Source organism: Bombus flavifrons, chromosome 3 (assembly GCF_040668555.2).
Source record: "Bombus flavifrons isolate JBK064 chromosome 3, iyBomFlav1_principal, whole genome shotgun sequence".
NCBI classification, from domain to species: Eukaryota; Metazoa; Arthropoda; class Insecta; order Hymenoptera; family Apidae; genus Bombus; species Bombus flavifrons.
The window spans coordinates 13,969,103-13,993,022 of NC_138444.1; the positions used below are offsets into that span (position 1 = coordinate 13,969,103).

At 32.1% G+C, this 23,920-nt stretch overlaps 1 protein-coding gene across 3 annotated transcripts; it reads right to left on the reverse strand.

The window, feature by feature from the left end:
* Nucleotides 1-31: 31 nt before the first annotated feature.
* Nucleotides 32-23,102, reverse strand: T48 (FU domain-containing protein T48). 3 transcript variants are annotated; one of them, XM_069110574.1, is made up of 6 exons: nucleotides 22,852-23,102; nucleotides 21,063-21,197; nucleotides 2,621-2,939; nucleotides 2,385-2,537; nucleotides 2,171-2,315; nucleotides 32-1,927 (listed from the first exon to the last, which is right to left on the reverse strand). In XM_069110574.1, the coding sequence occupies exons 2-6, from the start codon at nucleotides 21,073-21,075 to the stop codon at nucleotides 1,313-1,315; spliced, it is 1,245 nt and encodes a 414-aa protein (XP_068966675.1). In that variant the 5' UTR covers nucleotides 21,076-21,197; nucleotides 22,852-23,102; the 3' UTR covers nucleotides 32-1,312. The 3 variants fall into 3 exon arrangements, with proteins under 3 accessions (XP_068966675.1, XP_068966676.1, XP_068966674.1); XM_069110575.1 differs by lacking the exon at nucleotides 21,063-21,197 and adding an exon at nucleotides 14,723-14,847 and having other exon boundaries at nucleotides 33-1,927; nucleotides 22,852-23,100; XM_069110573.1 differs by lacking the exon at nucleotides 21,063-21,197 and having other exon boundaries at nucleotides 35-1,927; nucleotides 22,852-23,100.
* Between the last annotated feature and the right edge of the window lie 818 nt (nucleotides 23,103-23,920).

Genomic DNA, 23,920 nt, shown 5'->3' on the forward strand with positions numbered 1-23,920 from the left:
TAAAAAGATGGATTGATTATATTTGGGTATATATATATAATATATATATATTATATTTATAATTATCTTACATATTTGCTAGTAAAATATTATTTACATCAATTTGTACATACAGCCGACCATTCTGGTCTTTTGTGTAACAACATATACAGGTATGTATACATACATGTGTTATATCGTAAATATTTTGCAATTTTTATTTAATAATGATATGTTGGTGCATCGATAAAAAAATATTTGTATTAAAGATCTAAAACTATTTTTATAGACTTACTTCAGACATTGGTAGTATAAGGACATAATTTTATAACATAATTCATATTCTTGCATAAAAGGAAATATTGACTAGTACAGTAAATTATATAATAATTATTAATTTGTAATATAGAAATTAAATAAAGAATATCATTTAAATAAAACGCTTACAATTAGCTGATAGTATCATAAATTCATTGTATCGCAGAACTCATACATATATAATACACAAACTAGGATACATACATGCATACAGACACATACAGATTTTTTCAAAATCATGGAATATCAAGAAAAACAACTTGTCCTAAACAAAAAGAAATTAAGAAGTATTTTATTAAGTTGTACAATTCGAAGATTTGGTTTGAAGATTTTAAGTGTTTTAATTCTGGTGCATGCTCTTTAGGTGTAGGATCAAATGCGCATTAGCGCATTATGTGTTTAGATAAAAAAATATCTGAATAATGATTTTGAAAGATATGTTTAACATCTATTACATTAACATAGTAGATTACGAATAAATTAAGAACGTAATATCTGTTTTCTTCCTTACAGCTCTTGAATACTCAAAAAACATTGAGAAACCGATATTTTATGCATTCTACCATCTAATACCTGAAATAGCATGTGCTAGAAATATATACTGGAAATTTTTACTTTTGGTTCTTGAAAATCAAGCTTTAGGTACAATTTTTCTATTTGTTTTGGTATGAAAAATTTACTCGTCTCAATCAACCTAATAATTATGAAATATTTTATATATACTTGAATATCTAAAGAATGATATAGAAATAATATATTTATTTAAAATTTTATTTATAAGAATGGCTGAAAATGCGTTATATACGAATAAATTAGTCCAATAATATGAGAGTGCATGATATTTCTGGATTATGGCTTTAGATATTACAGTTTTAGAATGAATGAAAGAATAGAAATAAATGAAATATATATTTCCTATTTATAAAATAGAAAATTTTTTTATTTATAGAAAATATATATTTATGAGCAAAAACTATAAAGAAATATATAAATTATGTATATCATAATATATTATTTACAATTCCGTAGTAATTTCATCTTGTGGTCGGAAACCGAGAATTGTAAAGTCATCAATGAGGTATTCACGAGCAGGTGACCAATCTGATAAAATAGTATAGTTAGCAGCCTCTGTACTACTTTGAAATTCCCACTGAGGATTTAATTCACGATCGAGTCCATTTGCCTCACATTCATCTATTGCACAAGTGGATTCTGTTAATGTTGCACCAGTATTGTATTTATGATTAAAAGTGGAAATGGCAAGTTCTTGGAAATGTGTATTCGAAGGTTTCAGTCGTTTTTGGTTATCATATACTAATGGAGTTGTTTGTCCTATGCTAGATCCATTTGGACTAAGTTTCTCGTTATAAGCTCCAGAACTGTTTTGCCCAAGGCTGGAGCTCACAGGGCTATCTTTTATGTATCCAAGACTGGAACTTGCAGGGCTGATACTTGATTTGTCGCTTGCTTGAAATGTTGTAAGTGGTGCATTTGGTTGGAATGTAGTTAGATTGGTTGGAGTGGTTCTTGTTTCATAAGGCTGAGGTGATTGTGTGATTGTTACTTGCTGTGTTGAATTTATTTGGACGGATGCTGTTGGTTGTTGTAAGAATGTTATAAGTTGAGCCACCTTGAAGTATAAAATATTATCTTTTAAATTTGATACAAAATACATAATTTTTTACTGGTTTATGTAATTTCACTTGAAAGAAATTCTTTTTTACTCATGCATATGTAATTACTCCTTCAACATGCATGACTCACCAAAGTGTTTTAGAGACTTGCATGAAAAAAAGCAAAATTTAGAATAACAAGCTCTTTGGAGTTCAATTTTTGTTTTTCATATAAGTTTTAAACAAAGAAATTAGCTTACTTCAGGTGAGCTGTGCCTTTTGTATCTTCTTAATAATCTCTCAGCCCATGAAAAAAGTCTTTGCCAATCATCTGGAGGAATTGGTATTTCATCGTCTCTCCTATTAATAAGAACCAGTATCCTTGCCAAATCCCGCAAAACTGGTCTGTAAATCATAATTATAATAAAGAAAGAATATATCAATTGATAGCTTACGCTAATTGCATAATTGTACCTATAGGCTTGTATTCCAACAGCACCATCTCCATTATTTCCTGAATAGTATAATTCCCTAACTTGTCTCCTTGTGTCATTGAGCATAGAAAGAAACGTGTTGCCTTCTCCTCTAAGCATTGCAAGATGTTTCAAAAATTCTCTTCTCTCTGCACTAAAACATAAATTAAATCATATTTTTAATATTATTCATTTTTAATCACACTTACAATACATTAAAGATATAGCAAAGAATACCTGTCTTCAAACTGTTGGATTAGTTTAGCAGCTTTTTTCTTTCTTCTATGTACAATTATAGCCCCACATAATATTATCAGAATACATATAGTTGCACCAGAAACAACTCCTACCAAAATGGCTACTTGACTACCAGTAAATCCAAACATATATCCTGTTTCTTTACAAATTCTGCCCATGTATTCATCTCTAGTTGACCAATCTGCAATATGACCTGGTGGACAAGTATCGACACAAGTTCCTTGATGTAAAAGAACTGCACATCTTGCACATGTTCCATCTCTACATCTCTTGCAGCCACTGTGTCCTTCAACACATTCTGTAATCATAAAAAATGTACAATAGTTTCCTCTATATAATAATAAATATTTAAGAATCAAATAATTCAAAAATATATCATGGTTTTTTTAATGTTAATTAATGATATTAATATATTTGTAGTGCTACATTGTAGTGCTATTAACGATTCATTTTTAATATATTTCTATTTTAAATAATCCAATATAAATACTATTATCCATTTTACTAAAAGCTATATTATTAAAAAATAACTATAACTTGAACTGTTTTATACTTCTAGAATAAAATGTGCCACTTTATGAATCTCGCGTAAGAGGGACGTAAGAAGAACATGCAAGTCGAATTCTTGCGTTGATCAATGATCCATAGCCTGAAGCTGTGCCCCAAATGCTTGACACACATACTCGCCAAGTACCAATGTTAAATATACTTAAATATAAGGAATGCTAATATAAAGTGATCTTTAATTACGTTATTCGAATCAAAAATGTCTTTTACGTGAAATATATTTATCCCTAACGCAACTCTCTTTATAATTGCAATTCCATTACATAATTTTTTTAATTATTGTATTATTTATAATTTTTTAATTTTTAGTAAGTTTTAGAATTTTTGTTTGTGATTTATATTGTTTTAAACCGTATTACTTATTAGATGACCTAATGCAAACTTTACAATTCTTCGTGGTGGTATGTATTCTAAAGAAGAAGAGCAATGACTCGTAATACAATGAAACAGAGACCTCGTATCAGGTAGACCTTATGCAGTTGTGAGGGCCTATTAGTACGTATATGAGGAATGCGGTTGTTGGTTTCATGATTACGTGTTCAATCCATTTCGTAGGGTAGCGGAAGGATCAACGATTACATTCTCTCTAGGTTGAGAACGTTATCTCGTGTTTCTACTTCCTTTGTCACATTCTAAACTTTGAATTCTCAAATTTATTTCATTCGATGTATAAACTCAAAAAGTTTACATCGCTTGAAATAAGATTTCAAAATATACACAGAGTAGAAAGAAAGATACATTTATTTGTATACGTAATTATATTAATATTGTTATAAATTAATTTTTTATACATATGAAAATTCAATAACATTTCAATAAAAAATTTAGTTTGGTCCAAATTTATGTTAGTTTATTTAATTTAGCTCAGTATAACAATGTATTAACAAGTAACGATATTACAATGATAAACAAATTAAATATTTAAAAGATATTTCCAAATTACATAGCTTTGTAGAAAATTTAAATAAATATGTGACATGCTTGACAATGAAATATATAAATTGAAAATAAGTTGAAAAATATAAATAGAATTTAATACGAAACAATGCAAAAAATTCTTCTACTATATATGATAGTGTATAGACGAAGTAATAGATATTTAATGAAATAAGTGAAACTTAACGTAGCATAGAATACGCATATCGATTCTAAATACTTATATTTAGTTACAATAGTTGATTGTTTCGAGCATGTGCAGAAACAATGCCGAATTTTGTCAATAACTTCACGATTCAAATATAAATTCCAAAGCAATTAGAAATAGAAAACTTACACTATATATGGATACAAAATATCTAATACATAATAAAGCTGAATGTGAAAATTATATACCGATTAATCTTATTTAAAATATTATTTTTCTTTAATCCAAGGCGTTAAAGAATGCTATAATAAAAAAAAAATTGAAATATGTATAACGAATTTTGTTTCATCAATTTTATCGTATAAAAGGGGGTTAACGACAAAGAGGGTTAAAAAAGGTATTTTTAATTTTAAATGGCACGTCGCGCAAGCTGGCAGAAAGAAAACCAGAAAATTCAAAACGGTTCCAGTATTACCAGTTTCTCTGAAGCAAACAGATCTTTAGTTCGCACTTGTACCGATAGTTAGGTGAGAAAACGTCTTTTAAAATCCCTTTGATATGCAAATGATTACAAGATGGAGTAAAGCAAAGGAAATTTCTCGTAGATGAACATTAAAGAGTTCCTTTGTTTGGTTATTCAATTTCCTATCTACACGTGAATATTTTATTCTGTATTTAGTTTAAATTTAAATCTGTTCCGTCAAATACGCTTTTAAATTTCTTACCTTAAATGTAATTTGATTATATTTTACACTATCTCGATTTTTGTTTCTGGTAGCAGTTGAACATATTATATTCATAAACATTCAAATGTTTATGAATATAAACACAACCACAGCGATCATATACAAATCTTTATAAATTCTTCTACACGTTTCTATAATTAAGTAATTTATATATATATATAAACGATGGTAAAGACATTTCATTTAAACAGAATTGAAATAATTAGAATGAAACCAAAGTAATAGACAAAGAAGAAAAGAAAGAATAGATGATATGATTGGGTATGTATTCGGGATTTTAGCAGCGTTAAGCGTATCATCTTGGTGGTATACCCGTGGAAGTTGTACGACTATAAAACTGCAATCCAATGAAGGGTATATGCCCCCAATGAATCAACGTATAGTCCACCTGACTAGCAGGAAGTACCATTACTGGTCAGGTGAAACTTTTCAACGATCCGCGCACGGCATTCCCCTCTTGTTGCTATTGGCGCACTGCTCGTAACATCAAGTGTTGGTGATTTACCTTGGAGGAGGTTCTCAACCTCTAGAGATTAATTAAGATACTCATTAATGTTATTATGCACGATAAGAAAGGGACGTTCGATCAAGATCAGTTGTTTCCCTCGATTATTTTCTTATTTTTCATTTGCTCCCCTTTATTTTCTCAATTTTCCGACATCTCCCATATAAAAAGTGAATTAGCGTAAGCTAAGGGAAGTAAAACGTGCAAACTATCGTACAAAAAAATTTTACTAGTAAAAGAAGGAAAAAGAATTTTCCTTTTCGGTACATCGTAGAATTTTACACAAATCGTTCGTAACCGTATGTACTTTCACTTTTAAGGAATGTTCGATTGTATTCGAATGCAAAAATAATATAGTCTCTTGCAACGAAATTATCGCTTTCTAACGTTTTTACGCCGACTATCCTGTAGTTTCTTAAGATTTCCGTTGTAAAACGATAACAGATATTGTAACAGCTCTATTACTTTTAACGTAGTTTTTAGACTCATCGTGTTTTCTACTTTCACAAAAGTGATTTTACAACTATTCCTCTGTGTGCGCGGCATTCGTATTTTGATAGCGCTATATCACGCTGCGATAATCAATAATGCAATTATCGTTTATTCTGATTTTCGTGAAATTATTTTTAATGATAAAAAATTACACGAGCCGAATGTCTGTAAGTACTACTTCAATGAATTCATCGCTGTAAAGAGTGAAATATTTGTCGAAAAAGCGATCATGGAACTATCCGATAAATGATGAAATTTCAGGAATGAAATTATATATTAATGAGAGTCACTGCAAGGACGTTGAGAGGTCGGCAAGCTAAAGCAATGAGTCTATTGCGAAATCGAAACTCGCGATATACAAGATGCAATCGGCGAACTCGAATGTTTAGCCTTTTCCTGTACCGGATGCACGAGGGAAAGTCAAAAGAGTAAAGGAGGTTCTTCATTCTTCGATCCGAAGAACCAAGTGAAAGCAACTAATAATTAATCTATAGACAAATCCAATTAATTCATTCGCTCTTCGACGATTGTGAGCAGACGTATAAGCTACGAAAGAAACGATTACTGTATAGTCTGAATTCATATATAAAGTTTATTATCGTCGATTTTTATGTCATTTGGTGCGTAAAAAGAAAGTATTTTCATATGATATAATGAAAAACGAAATAACTTGTTAATTTCAAATGTAGATGATGAATTCGTGAAGTTTTCGTTACTTTCATTTCAAGTTTTGTATGACTTTAAGAAGATAGATAGAATCCATCATTTTTTTTAACGAGTCACGCCAAGTTAACAAGTCAGAATTTTTCGACGAAGAAGAAATTATACAATTTGTAGAAATTATAGAAGCAATATTTGACAAATTATTGTAGAATGCAAAGATTAATTTCTTAAATGTTCCTTTGGATTTTTTTTCCCACTTCCCAGATATAAAATAAATTTCTGCGTAGTTGTTAATTGAATGAAATTCCAAATATTTTTTTTATTCGGAATAAAGGAAAAACGGGACAGGAAGTATCGCGAGCAACGGTTTCACTAGAAAAATTTTCTTACGATAGATCTTGATATTCGCGATGTTTTCACAGTAGAGAATCAGAATGTGGAACGATTCAAATGTTAGAGGTACATCATCGTGTATAATTATACGATGTTACGGTAACAGTTTTAAGGTTTTATTATTTTCGTGTGTAATCTGCGGCCGTGATTCGTGTTATTAGGTTACTCGAGAATTCACTACGGACTACTTCGTGTTTCATTAGTTCGGGGAACGATTCAATGATTGTTGATTTAAATGAAAGCATAATAGCTTTAGTGTAATGATTTCTTTATGGAACATTCCAATAACGATTCCTTTAATTACAGGTTGTTTTAGAATAAAATATAAAAGATTATGAGAAATTGTTCAGGAAGTCGTACTAGTTATATGTAATAACTTCCACTGTTCTCATACTAAATGAGATAGTAAGTTTAATATAAGATGACCTTTAACTCCTTGCGTGACTAACGAAATTTTAAAAATTGTTTTAAAAGTGCTTATTTTTTCTCAATCAGATTGGGGTCTATAGTTCCATACAAGCTTTTGTTAAGAGAAATGAATTGTTTATTACTAACAGAACAATTAGGTGGAATAATTTTTCAGATAGTTGTTTAATAGTTTTTTATGTTTGGGAATTTTGTACTTCAAAAGGAAGATAGAATTTTCTGATGGAGTTGATAATTCATAATGTCTACGGTATATTTTCATTAACATCTAACTAAGCAACTAAGTATTCCAGGTTTAATTTGCAGATGGTTTATTCCTGTTTTTGGACATTTTAGCCTGCATGAAATCCATTAAAGCGACCAATTAGCACGAAGGAACGGAGTGTCGTGAAATTAACGAGCACAATTGGTAAATGGAGCCGGATAGCAAGCAGATGCTCGTGACTGGCGCGTGCGTACGCGCGTTTACGCGTCTAATCTGACATAAAACGCGTAGAACAAGCGGTACTGTGTCAGCAGCGCATCTTTTCCATAAATATCCGGCAATGGCCGTTCTTCCATTTTATCGTGACCGTTCATCAACGATTGCCGCCCAAATCTCAATTGTTTTAACAATGAAAAGAATTTATGGTAGCGATAAGTGTTGTATGAGATTAAATAAAAAGTACATACAGTAGGTTTTACATTGTTAAATTGTTCGAAGAGACGATTGTTATATGCCTGAAACTTTTCTTTCTTCTTTCTTATGCAGAAATGTATTTATGCCGTCGTTGTAAACGATTCTTCGTTTTTTAATATTAAAATATCTCGTCGACACAATTTAAAAATTTTTATCGAATTAATAAAATTTATTATATCTTTTTATAATTAATTTGTTAAATTTGTTATATATTTTTAAAGATCAAATGCAGATTATAATACAAATTTCAAATTATATCTAGTTTACTAATATAGATTCACTGTTTTATACCGTAAGAGTATTAAACGCATCATTGTCCTGATATGTCTCGTAATATAAATTCGAAATTGTACCTAGCAATTAGCATTTCTATTAAGAAACTTCACGTTGTTAAATGTTGAACCGTCATTACGCTTTACTGACATCATGCACGGTAAGTTCACTTATGCCACTGTATTATCGCATAAATGCATTACGTCACTGATGCAACGCTTTTGTTCAGCGATCTGACTGACGATCATCGTGTTCTTTCGACATAAAAAGGAAGAACGCTCATACGTAAGTGCTATATGCATATAGATATAATCAAGTTGCTGCCAATTAAATTTTCATTCTTCGATTAAACGGATCATTAATAGACATTATGCAACCCAATTATAGCAGATTTTTAGAGAAATTTCCAAGAAGATGAAAGAGGAGTTTTGACGAGCTATTCGATGGAACAAAATAAGTGAAACTTATTCTATTTTGTCAATAGTTTAAATAACAATACTCTATTATTAAACAGATTATTTAATATATATTCTTCCGATTCGATAATTAAACGAATTATCACAACTGAAATTGTTTGTAAGTTTTTATAACTTTCTGATGTGTAAAATAGAGAAGCAGATCATCGAAGTAATTTTTATGGATTTAAAAATAGTTAAACTTATTTCCAAACATTTGACAGCCACATAGAAAATTATATTATATTATATTATATTAAACTGAGTCAGAAACAAGTAACGTATACTAGTTTCAATACCTCAAAGATACTTTTTAACAAAGCTTTTCGTCGTTCTTTGACAACATGTAAATTTCATTAACTTTTATCAGACCGATGAATTGTATCGTGACACTGGGACAAAGAATGTAAAACTCACTTTCCAGTATTTCATGTGAATTCGCATCAACGATCGGTGAGCATTGGGAGAAAGTTCTGGTCTTTTATATTTCAGGCTAACATTTCGTAGAACTACGTTCTACGGTTTTGCCTAGTTGCAGAATGATCCGTATCTTTATATTTTAACCGATTATCCCTTCCGGCAAGGAACGCAGTCTACGCAATTTCCATGTAACTATAAACTTACATGTTAGAAAATGTATCATAATTAGTTTAGAAGAAATATACTTTTCGCTTGAACAATTTCTCGTCGTAGGAAAAATCGCTTTCTGATACGAAGAGTAAAAAGGAATCATCCTTTTTTTTTATAGCAGAACAATTTCAGAATTCAGAATTTATTTGATCTTCTTCGTAATTTTATAAATATCGCTTGTCGCGATATTGAAATATCGAAAGTTATTAGAATATGCCTTGCGTTTGCCTCAACGGTATAGCTTCCACAAGACTTTGTCAATTTTTTACCTAACAAGCCCTTTTCACTTTCTACTACTTTTTGGAAAAACGTTCCCTTTTACTCAAAAATGGCTTTAAAGTAAAAGAAGTCGACAAAAAAGTATTTTTATCGCGTTTCTTTACTGTGATCTTGATATAACAAAAAAAGAAGAAAAGAAAGCTAACAAACGTCGTCGATCATTGATTTAGAGAGCATCGCTAAAAGTAACCCAGTTTTGATCGTGCACGAGTTCGTTTTCGGCCAATTGGTGAAAGAGAAATTGTCATTTAGCCGCGTACGAGAGCTTTCCACATACCCACGGTCAATTTAGCTATCTAGAACGACAATCTGCATCATTGCCAAAGTAGGAACCGAGTTCTCTCTCCTAAACGTTTCCTCGTTGCGGAATCCGTTCCCGTTTCGCAAAGTGGAAGTTCCTCGGTCACCGTGCGACAATCAATGTCTAAACCAGGAGAAACTTCGTGAGATCTTCAACCAGACTGTGAAATACTTGGTGAATTGATATAATTAAACGCTGTCACGCCATTTACATCGGTCCATGCTAATTGCTAGCTGTATTTTGTAGAAACGTACAAAAGGTTTCAATGCAACGACCGTGTATAATCATCATAGATGCTAACCATTGTTAGTAACATCTTTGTACTATAGTGAAAACGGCTAAACGATACGTAAATTAAAAGAGACGAAGAAATTACGCGTTGATCGGTATTGTAAAGGTATTCGTCGGTTCTATGAAGATACCAGAGAGAGAGAGAGAGAGAGAGAGAGAGAGAGAGAGTTTATGACTTGTATCAAAGAAATTAAAATGTATGGGGCTATTTAAAAAGATACGTAACGCAAAGAAAATGAGCCTTTACCTGGATATGTGTTTTACGTTACAAAAAGTCTTTAAAAGGCATTGTAATGAATCTATTAAATTTCTACGTGAAATTAAGAGAACTGGGAATTTTAAATTTGTAATTGTCCTCTGGTAATAGAAATTTAATTTTTAATGAGGAAAGAGAACACTGACTTCTTAATACCATTGTACAGAAGCATGCTGAAAACAATCGTTTAGGATCCTTCGCTTAAATTAGCTTCATTAATTGAAGCTTTTCGAAACTTTCACTGATTATTGTTTTGATAAAATAACGTTTCACTGGAAGATTTTATCAAACCTATACTACATTGTTAAGATGATTATCGTATCGAAATTTGCAAAAACAGAAGGAACATAAAATTAATTAGGCACGTGAAAGTAGAAATACTGTAGAAATATAATACACGCTTTAACCAAAACTCTTTTAGACGATAAAATATAAAACGTATAAGTAATTCGATATTTGTGTAGGCGTTATTGTTTATGAAAGTAAACAGATTTATAGTCGATCAAACATTGACAAAGTTACATATAGTCGATTAAAAGTTGACAAAAACCACGCAAGTAAGAAATCATTTTTGCTTCTACATTCATAGTGATCACGCAAAGTTTCCTCTGTTTGGCAAATCTCGATACAACATTGTAAAGCGATACTTAGGAACTAGTTTTCGGATTTCTTTGGCATCAAAATGACGAGATTACTGTAGTACCAGGAAGCGACCAAATTCTATCGGAATCCTAATCGTGTCGTTGTAGTCGGCTAGCCTCGATTGAGTACTGCGCGCATGACTAGAATATAACAGTATACGTACATTGGGATCTCACTGTTCAATTATCATTTTAAAGCGACAAAACCTTCGACAATTATTTTCATTCGTATATGATTTTGTTGAAAATGGCTGATTTGGCCAAAGTTCTTTAATTAAAAGTGCAACGTACAGAAACCTAGTTTTTACGTTATTTTCTTTACAGCTACTAAACGTTAACGTTTCTACTAAATATTAATAACAAATAAAAATTCTGCATATTGCGCGTATCCTGTGTTCGTTCGCACCTTGAAATGTCCCATGAATGCATAAAGATCATCGATCTAATTTATTATGCAACGTAACGTCACTCGAACGATCAACGTAAAAGGATAGACGCGTTTTGGGTCCGTTGACCGGTGGTATCGTCGCTCGAGTTTCTCGTGTTTGTACAAATAAGTAACTGTACATCGGGATTTACTTGCGTGGTCCCCGAAGCGAGCGGTCTCGATGCCGCGCCGTGAAGAGGGAAAAAGAGGCAGGTCGCGCACCGAGTATTCATTCTCCGAGAAAACCAGTCATTACGTAACTTAGTTAATGCCAAGACCTATCCCGGCACCACAGAAATGTACAGTTATAACTCGTGGCCCGATCCCGTGAAATAATAATAAGTAAAACGTAGGAAGGGGAATAGAGCGAAGAATGAGAGAGACGTCGAAGCTAAGAAGGAGAAGAACCCTGGGGCATTGTCGCGTAAAATGCACCGGTGACCTAGCAACGTTGTCCGCATAACAATGAATCCGCATCCCGCTTTACGTTTTCGAATTCATTTTCCCCGGGTATTTGCCTCGCTACGCGAGAATCCGCTTGCCGGTAAATCGAGAGGGGAAACGCACAGGTGTAAAAGCTTGAATGGCCTGGAGGTGTTGAAAAATGTTTACCAGCTGATTCGAGGATATTCACATACACATATTTCCCGTCATAAGTAATCGGTAGATTGCAGATGTTTATGCGTGTATGAGAAATTTACAGGTGGAAAAGCGCACGGGATAGACACGATACGCAGAAATGTATAAAATATCCGAAGTGCAGCGATCGGCGTAATATTTGGTAGGTGAAACAGATGACTGCTTAGCTTTCATTCTTTCCAGGTATGTTCATAAAGATATGAACCTGCATAAACGCTCTGGTAGCCAGAATCTTGATGCATTAAAGTCTTGTTCGGATTAATCGAGTTATACGAGTTTAAGAGACTTTACGAGGAAAAGGATGGAAATTTGATAAGATATTTTATGTCAAGTAAGTTATGTAAGTAAAGATAAATTTCTATGGAGAAATGGCACAGAGTTGAAAAGTGTCTACCGGTTGTTTTTAAGCATGTACTTGTATACGTATACGTACTTCCGGTCATAAATACATAATCAGAATCTTGATGCCATTAAAGCCTCGTTCAAATTAATTATTTGAATTCAAGCGACTTGACTGATGTCAAGCGATATGACTAATGAGAAGAAAGATGGAAGGATGAAAGGATGTTTCAAGTTAGTTAACAATGTAAACAGAAATAAAGGTTCATTAAGATTTCAAATGATCTAATAAAGAAAAAAAGACAGGTACGCGTTGATAAAGTGGTTTCAAATTGCTTGAGTTCAGATAATTAAAAAAAAAGAAGAAAAAATACTAGTGAAAGTATAATGAAAGATGATGTTAATATTGTAGGTCGAAAAAAAGAAAGAATGAAAAGCTGCATATAGATATATCTTGTAGCAATATATCGTTATGAGGAAAATTCCGATGAAAGAACAACGTATTTCTTAATGAACGTATACGTTCTTCCATTCACACGACACCGTTACACGTATACAGAATATCGGTTAAACTGTACTTTCAAATATGGGTAACGATCTTCAGAATAGATTCACAGAACAGAATCGGCTCGTAATCCAATGCCGTCGTTCGCATAATAATTGCAAACACCTATTATAGATGCATACATAATTTAATAGCTCATATTTTTCTCAGCTCAACGAGAGATAATTCAAAATATTGCTAATTACTATCAATCCCTATACATCAGAAATGTAAACTTTGAATAATTTCAAATATGTATTATTTACACGTATAACTGAGAAATATTTACGACATCTCTTTTCTATAGATAGCTTACTTTTCATTTTACGAATACGATTATTTTTCTTTTATTGAATATACTCGACAATTATAATTATTTGTATGCTATCTCAACTTCTTTCCGCTACTTTTATGATTCTGACTCTATATTTGATAGAGTTCTTCGCTAATTGTAATTGTAAAAGCTATGTTTTTCCGTCTACTTCGCGTTGTGTAAAACTAGATCAAACTATGTATTTACCTGCATACAATATTTTCGTTCGCGAAATACTATATTTACAATTTATGTTCCAAACTGAGGTATTTAAAGGTAATCGCCTGTTAATATGCTTGAAAAGTAGATCATAGATTAATCATTTTTCGCAGAAATTCGAGGCAAACGTTATTTTATTGCATCGCACGAGTATTGTATTTCGAAACTGTTCTCAGCGAATTAAAGTTCTTTATAGCAGGTAACGAGATAGCCGAGGATAAGAGGAACGGAAAATGACGAAGCGGTAGACTGAAGAAGGATGCAGATGTTCCACTGACGATGAGTTACCAGAGCCGAGACGGAAGTTGTCAGGCCGGATGCCGATAGTAAGACTGCCTCAGTGCCTCGTAAAAACCTGCATTTGGATGATAAACTTACTGCTTTCTTTAGAGGGGAGTCACTCTGTTGTACATATGTCAAATTCTGTGTCTTCATGTTCCGTTACGAAACTGCGTTTCATCGTGATAATTTGCTGAATTACATTCGACTATCGCGCAAAAACTTATCCTAAACTTTATTATCGATAAAGTTTTCATTCCAAATTTACTATAAAAATCGTTAACTATAAAAACTCAAAATTTTAGTAAAAAGTAATATAAATGAAATTTAGTGGTATGTTTCCTTTATACTTCCAGGAAGACTGTTATATATTTTATTAACAAAAATAAAATAAAAAAAAAGTTTAAAAGAAAAAGTTTTATTATTTGATTATTCTCTTTCGCATATCGGTTATGTTCTGTATATTGCTTTTTATAAATTGGGTTCATTATTTTCCCCAATGCATGGGCTATTCCTCGAAACGTTTCGCTTTATTATTTTTTGGTAATTTTTAAGTTTTTAATAATAATATTTTTTTTTCAACAATGAATCGTTAACTTTTTATCGAAAAAAAATGTAATACTTCCACGTTTTTGCTTACCTTTTTCAATTTATAATAGGAGCATTTGTCCTGCGGTCGACGTGTATATCTGTCGTTGCTTGATTTTATCTGCACACCCCCTAAGGAATTTTTGAAACTAAACTCCGCAGTTAACAGGTCAAAGACTGAAGAAAAATCTAAATATTATTTGAGAAATTACAGTCACGAGAAACGCGTGGATAATTAAATATTATTAAAATATCATTACGTACATAGATATCATCAACCAACTAGGTCACTAACTAAGATAGTCAACACAAATTCACCATAAATGCAACGATCACAGAAAAGAACAACGAGAACACCTAAACAACGAACACACTTGCCAGCACTGCATTTCCAGAATACTATGCGTGATACTTCCGCTGAAGTCGGTCGCATGCGATCGCATAAACGTTCAAATATATTTACATTGTTCACTTGTTCAACTCGGGACCATAGGAACTATGTACTTGTACTGGTATATACTGTGGGTAGATGAACAGTAAGGAAGAAAGAGAGAAAGAAAAAGAAGAATTCCGTGTTGTACACGAGCTGTGGATATACATACTTGGAAAATGCGGGTCTTGTTACGTGGGTAGGAGTTAGTTTGCCCTGCACCCAGACTCTGATGGATCAGGCTAGTTTCGTGGAAGAAAACGGTACCTTGGAAAATCAAATGGTAGTTCGGTGCACAGACTACTGTTCCCACTTCCCTTTCTACTAGCAGCTCGCCGCATCGAAAAAGTCTAGATTCCGCTTACCTACGGTGCCTTCGAGATCGAGTATAGTTCTAGATAAGAAACCAGCGCATGACCTTAACGAACCTGCTAGAACTCCAGTTACGACTGGCTAGCCTTTCGTTTGATCGTCAAGCGATGATTAATTGGAAAGTTCAATGGAAAAGTAATACAAGTGAATTCTTTTGTGAAAGGAGGAAAAATTGCACAAAAGTATCTTTACATTTGATAAATATAATTACACGTTTATTTCGTTTAATCATCGAGTAAGGAAACGATACTACGATAAATGACATAATTCTCTAATATTCATAATCTTCGTAACCTAAAATTCTTGTTTGCTGACTCAACGTTGACCTATGTACAAGAAATTACAGCTATTTTCTGGTCTGATTTCTAAGTGGATCTAAATTATTTCTTATGTTATTTCCTTTCAACTTCACGGAACGTAATAGTAGCAAGTATCGGTGTCTAAAGTACTTATTAATCCCACAAAATCTAAATGACATTTATTCTCGTTTCGATATTATCAATTGATACAGGGACAATTTTCAACCAATTCAATAACCATCCTAATACAACATATTATTCTTGATCCGCGAATTATGTGCTTACAAATGCGTACGCGCACTCACTGATTTAAAATAGGAGTTCTGACCTGGTTGCACTGGGTATGTAATTTCTACGGCAGTGGTGCACGCAAGTAATTCAACTGGTGATACGTAATTGCTTTAATTAAAGTGACCACGGTGGTGTAAAGATTTAGTGTAGTGGAATAAAATTCAAAACGTAAAACGTATAATATAATGGAATGAACGATTTATTTCAAAGTTTATTTCAAAGCGAGAATCTAAAAAAAGGGCAATTTGTTCTGAATAGAACATTAAATAATTATGTATTCTAGTAGTTAGAAAAATTCGACTTATCGTTGAATGAAAATCGATCCTTTTAATTAAAAAAGAAAACTATAGCTGTGAGATTTGCAACATTTCTATTCACGTGATAACATGATCGTTATACCATTAAAGTATACAAAGAATCGTCTTTTACGGTTATACTCTGTATCAGGAACGAATCGTAGAGAGTATCGATGCATATGAAACAATAATTGTGAAACGACAGTCGCACATGATTCTGCTAATTAAAAAAGCTCTGGAGTAATCTTTTCATCTAAATGATAGCTATGGTACTATATTAAGCACGCTTCGCTCACAGGATGCCACCGCTTATCGGACTATCAGCGATCCACTGATGGCACGTGTATACGATGGAAGACTAAACGCACAGTGCTAACCCCGGACATGCTCGGTGAATTAGAGGGCGAATAATTTTCCAACGAGAGAATGAATCATAATGTGCCAGGAAAATACACCTGCTCATTAATTGAATAACTATTGCAAAATTTTATTACAAAACATATCGAACAATCGTGGATATATATATATATATATATATATATATATATATATATATATATATGTCGGGTTTACATTGGAATTAGGATTAGGGGCGTGAAACGAATCGTCGTTTGGTTTACGCATTGTTGATAAGCAATAGAGAAGACATTGACTAGTGCAGGTACGATTATTATAGAATTGGACAAGTAACCGTGGTAATTAGATACTCGAGAAACTAATGATAATGATCCTAGGTTCAATAACGAATCCGCGGTCGACGGGGTGATGGATGAACGTGCCCACAAAATCTAAGTCGGACTCTTTGTTAAAACGGGGAATATCCACCGAGCGTACAGACGCTAAGTAAGTCGCTAATACGATCTCGCGAGAGAATGACTTTTCGTCGCGATGATGCTGCAGAGGAAAACTATGATGGGGTGTGTCTAAGGACACGAGATCATCGGATTCGTCGAGGATAGTTTTCGTTCAGAAAGTAAGGGAAATTAACGTTGCTACTAATTGGTCAATCTCCATATCGGTGGTTAGAAAAGATGCTAGCCGCCCTCGAGGGAAAGTTGCTAGTGGGAGACGCCGTTCGTTGAAAGAAATAGGTCTCCCCTATCTTCCCGTAGTTGGGACAAAGACTGTTTGTCTGTTTGAAGGACTTTAGGTAACTAGATCTTAGTGTTTATAACGGCCCTCGGGCTAGCTGATCACGTACTGTGGAGATACATCGACATCTGGCAATCATCTTACTCGAAAAATAGGGACTGCGTGTGGCGAGCCACGGGACAGAGACCGTTGGAATGTTTACTGTCGCGTGTCGCCTGAGATATTTCTTTTAAGGAGAGCTATAGAATTACTTCATACCTTTGTTAGGCAAAGCGTTCATCCCGGGACCGCGGCTACGTTCGGCGACTGGCTATCGCCTCGAGCCCAAGCTCATTATCACAAATCTCGAACAAATACAATCGGATCGAAAGACGACAATTGTTTAATTACGCCTATGATAGAATCTAGATTACGGTGTTAAGGGATTTTCCCGGGGTTCCAAAGGGAAGGCTCCGATGTCCTTTCATCTCCGACATATATATATATATATATATATATATATATATATTTATACATTTACATTTATTTACATTACATTTACATATATACATACACATTTCCTGCTACATACGTACTTTATTTTATTTCTTTATGATCACAGCATATCCGATATTCCATTATACCGGGATCAAACGACTTAACGCAACAAAGAGAGAGTTTTCTAATGCTAATCGTCACCTGAATCGTTGCTCGTCAATTTTTTTACTATTAATGGAATATATGGAATAGATGAACTACGAAAAATGTAAAGAAAATATTTAGAAATTGCATGTTATTTTATGCGCATTAAGGAATCGAAAATAATTTTTTGACTAATTTCTAATAATTTAACAAGGTTTTTATGCATTTACGAAAGTAGATTTATGATAGAATATTCTATATTTATTTTAGAAAGATATAATAATTATTGAACAGATTAAATTGCAATTTTCATAAAACTTGTCATTGCTTTCCAACTTCATAATGTTCTTTGAAATTTATTACTATGAGCCTATACTATGTATAATCAAAATATACTTTAAATTATTAGACATCATAAAAATTACTTTATAATGAAACTTGTTAGTTAGTAACGCATTAGACGCTGTAGCACTGTTACGATAGAAATTACCAGTAATTTAGTCTGTACAGGTAACTAGTAGGTACCTGCTTTCTACTTGTAATGTGATATAAAAAGTTGCAAGTATTTACGTACAAGTTTCGCTTTCATCATAACTACTGACAGTCGCAAAGACATAAGAAAAAAAGGAAAACGAAATATCCTCACAACTACGATAATGTTAAACTCCGTTCAACGTTAGAGATATTAAGAAAGAATAACGATAAATTCACCAGGATTAATTATAATTCTTGCAATGAACGCGCAGTTAAACATCTCGCACCATTACCTCACTAAGTAAAAATTCAAATATTATTACGTTGAATAAACGTGTGGCGTTTCTTAAGAAATACAGGTGTCTCCTTTCAAACGCATAGACATTTATTCGTATTTCAATTGTGTCTACAGATAGACGTATTATAAATATCATATATTGTTCAAGGCAATAAAGTAAAATACCTATGTATTTAGTATGCAAAATGATTATAGAGAAAGGGATACGAGGATTTGCAATACTCGTTAAGCGTGAAACTCTTCGCTAAAGTATAATTATTTTATTATGAAACTAATCAAGAAAATTATTGAATATGACGCGAAGAAAAATACTGAACAGTGATGTCTGTTAAAAATATATTAGGTTTTACGAAAAGTTTCATAACAATTTCTGTTTTATATTATTTTATTGAATTAGTTATGATCCATTCCGTCATATTTCTATTATTACGTTCGTGCATAATTCAATAAACTAATATAAAACAAAAAACATTGTGCGTCTATTATTTCCTTATAAAACGAAAGAAACTTTTCGGACAAGCTAATGCAAGATGGCAAAATTGTACGCGATTGAAATTGACGCTACTGGTAGGATTGTAGACACCAAGTAACTTGGCATCGTTATTTTATAAATATTTCTTATGTGTTATTACATAATATTGCAATGTAACATAATTGTAACTCTTGATCTACAGATGAAAATCTTTATGGGTGACGTTAATTAAAATCTCTGTAAGAAGATTACAGAAAGGAAAAAAATTATTACTCCGAGGCAAAAGAAATTGTGCAATCGCAAGATATCTTTTATTTAGCAAGGTATACGTCTCTCATTGTGCCCTAGAATTGTCTGTTAGCTCCGATTTAGCTTAAAAATAACAGTCGAACAGAGAGAGAAATCTAAATAAATAAACGTTCAATTTCATTTTTGCACGCTTCGCGGAAAACGAACGAACGTTTCATCAGATAAGATGCACGATATTTTTTATTCTTCATTAGGGAAAGGATGTTACGATCAATAATTAATTAACAGTAGCACGTTTCTTACAAATGTTTTACCTAATTACGTAATCGTTTCGATAATCTCTGCGATTTACAAGAATTAAATATATGTCCCCTGTATTGCACAAATATGCATCGTAAATATAAATTATAATACATTACGTAATAATTATGTCGTAATAAGCATTTTCCTTTTCAACTTTACGTAACCAATTTCTTTTCGAAAATTTAACGCTCCCGTATATATTACCATAGAATTAGGTAAAAATTTATTCCGTATTTCACATCTGACGAAATAGTTACGCGTTTTAAGTACTAACATTTTCATTGGAACAGTGAGGTTGGTGTAGGTGCAAATACTTTTCGTGCGTACCTTTCACTATCCCTCTTCTACTTTGCATGTTTTCACGTGCTCCTCAAAAATCCATTGCTTCTACGTTCTTCTACGTTCTACGTAAGTAGGATACAGGTATTACGATCACACATCCATTATGAATGAAATTTACGAGTAAAATAAATAAAACGACTTACATGTATATAAATGTAAATTTTTATTCCTCGTTATAATAATCAAATTTTTAATTGCGACGTAATTAAATTATCGACTATAAATATTCTTTCACATCACCGTATATACCAAGTAAACATCATTCCTTCGAAAAAATTACAAAGTCACTCTCGCGCCTAGGCTTGATAAATATTAACTAGGAGAATTCGAATTACGAAAGCTTCGAACATTATACGAAATGAATAACGAATCTTTAAAATAATATCGTGAACCTGTTAAGGAATTCAGCGAAAGTTATGAGCTCAACCGATTAATTGGTATGTGTCCAGTGGAAACAATTAGCATGACTGATGAACTCATATAGAATGAATAACGAAACTATTCGGACACTGGATTGAATTTATCATTCAATAATTTAATTGCTTTTTAATTTATGAAAGTATACTTTCATACGTGTATTCATGTATGTGTATATACACTTGTGCACAATTGAACTATACCTCAAAGAGGTATACTACCAGTTTAAACTACGTTGTTTAAAGAGTTGCTAGTACATATCTCTTTGAAATACTTTATCTCGGTTTCCTGAATGATTCATGGTATGTAGAGGATTGAAATGAAAATTTTCAATGAGTAGACATATGTACAACTATGTTAAAAGTGACGGCAAATGCCGCGATTTGCTTCTAGAAGGTTTCACGGAGGCACTTCCATCCTAGAGCTATGGCTATACCTTTCCCCTGCATCTACGCTCCTGTGCCCGGTGGTGGTCCGTCCTGGTCAGGGCCGGTGAGCACAGCCTTCTCTAACCTAGAGCTCGTACACAACCGAGTTCCAACTACGTAAAAACGATCCTCGTCTCCTTTCACTTGCACAAACAAGCCAAACATCGGTTTAGTATCATTTGGCTTGATTAATGGCACACCTCTATTACTGAACTTCTTCACATCTTTTTTTTTTATCTTCTTAGAACATACAATTCGCTATTATTCAATTGAAGCAATTACGATAAGAATTTTTGTCAAATTTGTAATTAATTAATTGTTTGTAATTAATTGTTAATACTAATCTTTTTAATTCTTATCTTCGATAAAAGAGAATTTTTATGAATATTATAAAGCTGAAATTTTTGTATAATTTGCAGCAACGTTAATAACATAAATTTTACACAAACATTACGGAAATAATTCACAAATAATCATAGTTAGGATCTCAAAGAAATTTACAATTATGATAACAATTGTGTTATGAACACCTTGATTAGTGCGCTTATTCGGCTGATTTAAGCCTTCCTAACTTTATCCTATAAAAATAAGATGTATTTACGTCCTATAAATTCTATAGAAAATCTAAAGGTATTTCAGTTATGAAAACAATTAAAATATCTCGTGGACTCATCAGTTTTCAAATGCTTTACTGCAACACTTTTATAATGACAAGATTGTTTGTTATTGAACATGTTAGAAATAAAATCTACTATGCAGTGTGTATTAGAATGTCTGAGAATTAATTCTGCTAAACACTAGAAAGCTCTTAAAAACATGACAATGTCCAAAAAATACTTGCGAATAAATATTTTACGTAGAATTAGACTCTAAGTTATATTCATTGAGATTTCGTATTAATATCATATAATTGATATATCAATAATTTCTTTATCACTGTAATATGCATTTTTTAATTACTACCTTTTTGCTATCACTTTGTTAACATTTCAGAATAAAATAGGAAACAGAAGGTAAGAATGTAGATTACTCAGAATTTTTCTAAATATTGAAAATGTATCGACAGTTTGGATCACACAAATACAGATAAGTTACACATATTTATTGTTTAAAAATTCTTATTTAAATACATATATTTCTATTTAATTATTTTTAGATGTGAACATCCTTTTATGAAAATAATTGTTAATAAATAATTCTACGAATAATTGTTAGCATGACAACACTACAATGAACACTAAGGAAACAGGGTTGATATGAAAGGAGGATTTCTGGTATAGTGCGCCTACGAACTCGCAAGCATTGTACGACAATTAGCTTCGAGATGAACTGGACTCGATTACTGTTGTGTTTAATAGGTATGCAGTGGAAAAGAATACTTTTCATGACATGAAATAGGCATAGTAATGCAATACAAACTAATACTCGGATTCATTAATTAAATAAACAAGATTTAGTCAAAAAGTACAATCTAAAAATGTAATTGTATACTTTGTAACATGGGAAATTTAATTAAAATTAAAATTTAAAGAACAAATTTAAATTTCTTTAAAGAAAATTAAAATTCAATTATGGATTATCATTTAAAAAATAACAGCCAGTATGCAATGTTGACAAACAGGTAATTTATCTTTCAAGCTTATTAACTTAAGTGTTATGAAATGGATTTGATGGAAAGCAAGGGCGCCAAAATATTAAATGTCAGTAAACGACAGTAGGAATCAAGTAGATCAGGATAACCACGTGTGCTTGATGTTTGGAACACCATAATATAGATATACAGAAGATTTTTATTACCTTGTAATTCGTTATCAGCCCGCGTATAATCCAAAATGCAGGAGAGAAGTGCCGCACTAAACTTCACTAGCGTTGGCAAATTACCCATTTTGAATCGACATAATTTCTATGTCGATACGAAAGTTACAAAACTTCATGAAAACTCAAACACCATACAATCACCACACAACACGTCCATCTCTCACCGCAGTCAGTAGCATACTGAAGAAACTAATCCTACATCCTACTAAAAAGTGGGAAGTGGGAAGACTTTCTCGTTCCCTGACCAATGACAGGAAGATTAAAACCACTGATATATTGGGGATAAGACATACAACATTGCATGCCTTTCTTTGAATTTCAAGATGGCGCATTGAGCGCGACGTATGACTTCGCACAAACATTCAAATAAAATATTTTATTTTTACAGCACCTGTAAATGGACAATTTTTCACTATTTTAAGACTCTGTAATAAGTCATGAAATTTTGCTTAGTTCACGTTTGTATTATAAAAAAATTTAAGTAAAAGTGGTCGAAGATATTATCACCTATAATTAGATTATTACATTCATTTTAAATAACATGAAAAATAAAATAAAGTAGGTTTATTTTATTACTTGTAATATATTTTTATTAAAAGAATATTAATTCGTGATATATAACAGACCATAAATTATTTGCTATTATGCACTACAGTTCTACTATGAATTATTATAATTTAAATATCAAAAGTAAAAATAAATTATTTGAAATTAAAATAATGTGCTTGCTAACATAAAATTTTGCAAATCTCTTTCGAAAACAAATGTATTATATTACAAGATTTCAGTTTTAAAAAAGTTTTCAAAAATTTCTGTAAAATTTAGTGTCTCTTTTATTAAAAATATTCTTCGCAGTTTATTTTTGTCCTCAAATTATTTTTAATTGAAATAAGATTACCGAATAAGACAATTCTAAATCTATTTCTATCGCTAGTTCTTAATATCTTTTTCACGACATTATTGCATGTAAAATAGAATGCTCGTATTATTTTGTTAGATGCCGTAAAAAAAAAACTATAATTCATTGGTATATAATTCACAATATAAC